Here is a 6,663-nt window from a genome sequence, read left to right as displayed (position 1 = left end):
AGACCCCGCGTCGCTCGTACTGGCGGCTCGGGGGAACCTAGTCCCGCCGGCCGCCGGCCCTCCCGTCCAGCACCTCCCCCTCGCTGCCACTGTGGGTCTCTGTCGGGCGAAGCCCAGGCAGTGCCGGCGGCGGCGGGGCCTTCCATGGGAGTGGATCCTCTCCTTCCCTGGCGGCGGCACTGCTCCAATCCGGCGGCGGCGCGGTTCCGATCTGGTGGCGGTGAGGCCCCAATCTGGTGGCGGCGGCGCTGCTCGGTGAAGGGTGTGGTAGGGCACTCCGCTCGGTGGTGTGCTCCGGTTTGCAGTGATGGCCTGGGCTGTTGAACCCTCCGATCTGACCTGGGTGGGTTGGTCGAACTCGGCCCAAAGCTGCGGTCGGCCGTGTGCCTCGTTGGCTGATGCAGCCTGGGGTTCTAGTCGACAGGCTCAGGCCATGGATGTCGGCAGGCATGTGGCGGTGGGCTGGATCGGGGCGGCGTGGGGGCCTGCTAACCTGAAAATAATGGTAGCTGCCCCCGTGCTCTTTTCGCATCATGGCAATGTCCTACATGATCGGTCCTCCTCGATTTGGTCATCGACGTGTTCCGGAACTGCTGCCGGAGATCCTGCCCAAGATATCTCGATCGGATAGTATTCGGCCGTGAACGCCATATCAACCCACACGAGGTTCCATGACGACGTGGCGCGAAGCTCTATTGTTTGACACCACGGGACATGTCGGCTTCTCGATTTTTATGGTGTAGACAGCTGTGGAGAAGATCATGGCGGCTGAGATCGGAGGATCAGTTAGACAGATGGAGCCATCGAGGTGATGGAGTCAGCCAGGTGTTTGTAACTCTCAGTAGTAGCAGTGTCAAGTAGGGGTGGCAGCACTGGAGGAATTCATTTTTGATGGTGCTCCTAGGGTACCGAGCTGTGACTTTCAGGGTGAAAACCTAAGGTCTGGCCTTCATTAGTTGTGCCTGGCAATTGCCTTGCTGACGGAATTTTTGACAGCTCGGACTTCTCAAGGGTGAAAACCTAAGATCTTGGATTGGGCAACTATGGTGCTTGTGCACTATTTTCTTCTTGGAGACGTTGCTTTTGGAGACCTTTTATGTTTTCCGAGTGTTGTAGTTGGTGGTGGTTTTTGTGCGGCTGCTGAGAGAAGTCGATCGCTATGGCGGGACCTTTGTTTTTTTTCTTTCTCTTTTCTTTTCTTTGGCTGTGTGCATCCTGGATGCCATTGTGACATGTTGTACATGTAGAGACTGGGTGTAATTGGTATCTGTGCGATATTAATATATTCTCCTTTTAAAAAAGTATCCGGTTGTGGACTAGTACATTTGTGGGGTGACCGGTCACTGTCTACGGACACACCTGGGCGCGTCCGCGGACGTTAGGTGCTCTAAGAGCGGCAATCTCCGAGTTTTCCAGCAGCGGAAAAAAGGAAATTAGAACGGAAAAATAGTGATGTCATTAGTTGTACAAACGACCTCACCCACACGCAAGAGCTTTACATCACTACATCTTTTTTAATACATCTTGTCGCAGCGCTGGGAATAGAGCCGAGCTCCAGAACGCGTCCTTGTGTTGCAGCCGAGCCATCACTTGGTCCATGGTGCATCGTTTCTTCAAGAAGATGAGCTTGTTCCTTTCCTTTCGTTAGGTCAACCAAACGGAAATAGTGGCAGTCCTCCAAACCGCCTTGTCATGCAGCTGCGACAAAGCCACCTTATGTTGCCACCGTTGCCTCAGAGAGCCAAACGCCATCAGTGGCATATTACGAAAAGTAGAGAGCATATTTACAGTCACATTTCTCCATACGGTCTAGGAGAAAGAGCATTCCGCCAACAAGTGATCGTCAGCTTCTTCTTGGTGTCCGCAGAGCGCACATTTCGGATTGCAAAGAATATCTTTTTTAGTCTTGTGAGATGTCAGACACCAGCCACACACAACAAGCTATGTAAAAATCTTTGTTCGAAGAACCCTCATTGGTCATTTAGATCAAAGAAACATTCTCGCTATGGACCTACTCCTTGAATAATGTGCAGATCTTGCCGTGAATACGCCGTCAGTCGTCCATCTCCAACACAACAAATTGTGTGCATCCGCATCAAGCATGACACCGTGTGTTGTTTCCAAAGTTCACATAACTCATGTGGGGGTCTAGGATGAAGGATTTGGCTTGACACACCTGACCCATTTGTCACCAGCGATGAGGATTTGGCTCGACCCACCTTGCCCATTTATCAGGAGTGAGGACTAGTGTCATGGACGGAGACTCGCCTGGTAGAGTGTGCAACTGACATTGGAAGGACAACGATGCAAGTCCACTGACATTGGGAAAATGTACAAATACGTCGGGTAGAACTCCCAAACGAATTCCTGATGCATCCTATTCCTATAGATCGCATGTTGCTACTATTTTGACATCGTGCATTTTTGTGCTACTTCTCCCTCAAATAATGACACTCTTGTTTCTCTTCATAGCCATTTGAATGGATGGTTCTAGCTAGCAGTATATATACATGATTCAGATAGATGGTTCTAGCTAGCAGTATATATACATGATTCAGATAAGTGAGTAACTCGGACTTCAGTGCTTTACCTACTATGACTAGAGCGGCATGTGCAAAGGAGCTGAGCTGATAGCATTTATGCACAAGACTTCCATGTTTCCGCTTATGAAGAGGAGATGACAATGCTAGTACTATGGGCATGTTCCCTTATTCATTTCAGCAATTACGACATGCATTTGTAGATTAACTTCATAAATCAAATTTTGGTCAGCTTGGTAGTGTTGCTCATAGTACATAACATAAATGAATGAAAATACATAACCAATATATAAGTCATCAACTCACTGCTACCATCTTACATAGTTACATTCTCTAGGACAGGGAACCACATCGTGTAGTTCATCTCTCGTTCCATCAAAACCTGTACCAATGTGAGCCCTAGGCGGCATTCAGTAGGCGAAGCAGTTGAGGCCGCAACACCTCATCAGCAGGCTCCTCAGCCACGACTTACCCTTCTGCAATGAAACAAGATAATTAGGCTTTGATAAAAAAAAAACTATAAACATTAGCGGTATTTGAAAACTCATAAAGTTGTGGAGCAAATTTGTAGTCGTTAACTGAAAATGTATCCCATACTACTCCCACCAATCCAAAATAATTGATGTGGTTTAACTTATTTTGGATTGAAGGGAGTACTATTTACTGACTGGGAAACCGACTAGTGAAGGAGTATTTTCAGTTAATTTGTTGCAAAACAGAAGCCATACGCTCATCACTTCAGTTAAGGGCTGTAGTTTTTAATTCTTTTCAGCAAAAAAATGTCTATGTACGATTGGAGTTCTTGTGTTGTGAAAGTTACAATCCTGAAGTGCATATATAACGATCTGTCATTTTATTGAAACAAAACAATTTCTTTCTTGTGTTGAAAACTTCCTGAAACATGCAATGCAACCATCATACCACGCAGAAAATTAATTACATACCCGTATTGGCTTGGCACAGGGCATGTCCGATGGGACCTCATACAGGTCGTCGTCAGCAGCCTTGACCGCCGCAAAGGAGAAGGGTTCCATTGCGGCGTGGGGTCCAGAGTCATCCACCCAGGTTTGCCTCTCCACCTTGTGCTGCTGCTTCCCCATGGCGACGTCGTCACTGTCGTAACCATTGAATTCCTCCTTGAGTGATTTGTGTGCCGTGACAGGCTCAAAGTATTGGTTGACGACGGCCGCCGTCCAGCCACCGGCGTCGCCATCACCGAGGTTGTTCCACTCTCCGAACGCTGGGACGCGCCTCCTGCGACATGCCCTCGCTCTCTGCACACACGTACGTAAGCTATCGTCAAGCTAGAGACCATGCAAAGCTAGCCAACACGTCGCCAACAGTGAAGATGTGTATGCCTTGGCAGCGCAGTGTTCAGTGTGGTGTGCTTGGTAAGGAATGCTATGTGAGGCCCGCACAAAAGGTATCTCTGTAGTACTACTATATGCATGCACTGGTGTGCACTAGTCAGCCAGAGGACAGCTGACTGTTGACCCAGCGTGGACATGGTTGACTAGAAAACGTGTCGTGTGCTGCAAGCCTACCAGCCATTGTAGCTTCTAGAGCAAGGATCATATCGACTGGATTCTACACTGGGGTTGACCCTGCTCAGACTTGGTGTTGACCCTGCTCAGACTTGGTTAGCTTCCAAATCAAGGATCCACTGGATTCAATATTTGCCGACCATGGCCGTGGATGCAAATGAATTTGGAGTCGTCTAACACATGACTGCTCGAATGGAAATGGAATGGAGCCTTACATTTGAACTCTACTACTCCATTTAAGTATAGTTCGGTAGTATGTGGATCCAGTGAATACGCACCTTGCAGGCTTTGTGTACGGGGAGCTGGGTGTGCATCGCAGACTCGAAGCGTTGGGCCAGCACGGGCCAGTCGTCGCCGTTGCCGTAGTTCCATTCGCCGAACGCCGGTATCCCCCGGTACCCCCTCGCACCCTGCGGAAACCACATACATCAGCGGATCAGCCATGGCAAGTCAAACGAACGACGGCAAGCAACATCAGCTCTTGGTACGGAAACCATGCATGCGTACCTCCATTGGCTTGGTGCCGCCGGTGACTTGCTCGGCTTGGCAAGCACACACAGGAAACGAGTCTCCGAGTGATAGAGCAAAGAGCAGCGGTGCCTATTGACTCAGCTCGGTGTATTTATGGGGAAGAGTGCTTGGTGTGCCGAGGAAGGAAGACAACCGACTATGATAGAGGAATCTTGGGGCGGAGGGCAAGGCAAGGGCGCCTCTAGCTAGCTGGCTCTGAACGTAATTCTACATGTTCTGGTCGGGCTGATCTCTGCCCATGTGCATTTTCTCCGTTTCAACATTTCAGAGTCGTGGCAAGAACAGAAACTGATGCTGCTGCGCTCTCGAGTCGGTGATCCGAGGATTGATGTCAGCATCGATGTGAGGATTCTTGTAAATTTGTTGCTCTCGTCTATAAAAATATGGTACATTATTGGCGCACTTTTGAAAAAAATGCCGTTGTGCTCAGGGTGCACCTTGCGCCAGTGTACAACTAATAGAAAATTTTAAGAAAAATGGTTGAAAGAGCGTTGATGTCGTGTCGACGGTGAAAAAATACAAAGTAAAAAATAATCCGGGGCTGGCAGAACTGCAACTCGTAATCAAACAAAACCGATTCGTACTTGAGCGTTGGAGGAGCTGTTCAATGTGGAGCCCGGAACGCTCGTACGTAGTAGTTGTGTCAGCAGTTGGTCGGTCGAGACGAGCTGGTTGACCGCGTGGGTGTGTACATAAACCGGGCGCGTTCATCTACCACAGATCGGTTCCAGGCGTCGATCGAAGAAGAAACTGATGGCTCGCGTCATCCTGAACGCCGCGCTCGTCCTCTCCGCGGCCGCAGCCTGGCGCACGCCGGCCGCGTCATCCAACAGCAGGAGCGGGAGTCCCGCGGCTTCGAGGCGTCGTCGTGGCTGCACCCGCCGGCCGAGGCCCCGTCGCCGTACGCCGGTGGCGTAGAACTGAGGCCGCGGCAGCACCGGAGGCTACGGGAACGTGGTCGTCGACGTGCTGTGGTTCATGTTCAAGTGGGCCAATGACGCCTACGCCGCCGCCGGCAGACGCACGGTCCAGTGAAAATGGAGCCGGCCGGCGTACGTCCTAGCTGTATCGGTCGTCCTCTCCGTAGCCTCGTCGATCCGTGCCTTGGACGGAGGACAAAATAATAACGGTGCACGCATCTATGTGCTGGCCTCCTTGACAGATTGTTCCCTTGGATAATACAGCACCCTTTCATTCTCATTTCCAGCTCTTTTATCCTTCCGGCGTCGTTGCCACTTGCCAGTGGCGATCAACAGTGGTGTTTTTCGGAGTTTCACTTCGCTAGCGTTATGTTTCAACTTTTTTTCAGAAATTTTTTGATCTATTCATCAACTATTAAAGTTCGTAGATCACCTAGCGACGACTATAATCACTGAAGCGAGCCGAGGTGCGCCGCCGTCATCGTTCCTGCACCATCGGAGCCGGGCAAACCTTGTTGTAGTAGACAATCGGGAAATCGTCATGAAAGATGTAAGATTGTGCAATTGATGGGAGTAGAATTCAAGTCGATCTTCAATAGACAAATGTACCAGTTCTTGCTGTAGAACTTTCATACGAATTCCTGCTGCATCCTATTCCTACATATCACATCTTGCTACTATTTTCACATCATGCATCTTTGTGCTGCGCCTCACTCAAATAATGCCACTCTTGTGTCTCCTCACGGCCATTTCAATGGATGGTTCCGCCACCATATATACATGTTTCACACGAGTGAGTAGTTTGGACTTTAGTACTTTACCTACTATGAATAGAGCGGCGGGTGCAAAAGAGCTGATACAACACCAAGTTGATGACATTTATTCATATGACTTCCATATTTTCGGTCATCAAGAGACCACAATAGCTAGTACTATGGACATGTTCCCTTCTTCATTTCAACAAATATGGCAGACATTAGTACATTAGTCTTTCTAAAGTCAAATTAACCAGCTTGAGAGTTTTTCTCATATATATAAATAAATAAAAATAAGGAGATATAACCTACCACTAGTATAAAACAGGGCTTTGGTTCGGCCAGAAAAGAGCATTAATCCCGGTTGCATTAC

General features: G+C 49.1%; 1 protein-coding gene across 1 annotated transcript; it reads right to left on the bottom strand.

Moving 5' to 3' along the window:
* Positions 1 to 2,841: 2,841 nt before the first annotated feature.
* LOC123170181 (uncharacterized) lies at positions 2,842 to 4,719 on the bottom strand. Its single transcript, XM_044588010.1, has 4 exons — positions 4,592 to 4,719; positions 4,363 to 4,494; positions 3,485 to 3,814; positions 2,842 to 3,016 (listed from the first exon to the last, which is right to left on the bottom strand). Exons 1-4 carry the CDS (start codon positions 4,595 to 4,597, stop codon positions 2,951 to 2,953), a joined length of 534 nt encoding a protein of 177 aa, XP_044443945.1. The 5' UTR covers positions 4,598 to 4,719; the 3' UTR covers positions 2,842 to 2,950.
* Positions 4,720 to 6,663: the final 1,944 nt, after the last annotated feature.

The sequence above is a fragment of the Triticum aestivum genome, chromosome 7D (assembly GCF_018294505.1).
Source record: "Triticum aestivum cultivar Chinese Spring chromosome 7D, IWGSC CS RefSeq v2.1, whole genome shotgun sequence".
In the NCBI taxonomy this organism is placed as follows: Eukaryota; Viridiplantae; Streptophyta; class Magnoliopsida; order Poales; family Poaceae; genus Triticum; species Triticum aestivum.
This window is presented reverse-complemented; position numbering and strand designations above follow the sequence as displayed.

Bases quoted from the DNA above. Each gene is read 5' to 3' on its own strand.
- LOC123170181 (XM_044588010.1), bottom strand. The intron at 3,815-4,362 runs GTGCGTATTCAC...ACGTGTGTGCAG, and splicing joins CCGTACACAAAGCCTGCAAG to AGAGCGAGGGCATGTCGCAG. The intron at 3,017-3,484 runs GTATGTAATTAA...GTTTCATTGCAG, and splicing joins CCTGTGCCAAGCCAATACGG to AAGGGTAAGTCGTGGCTGAG.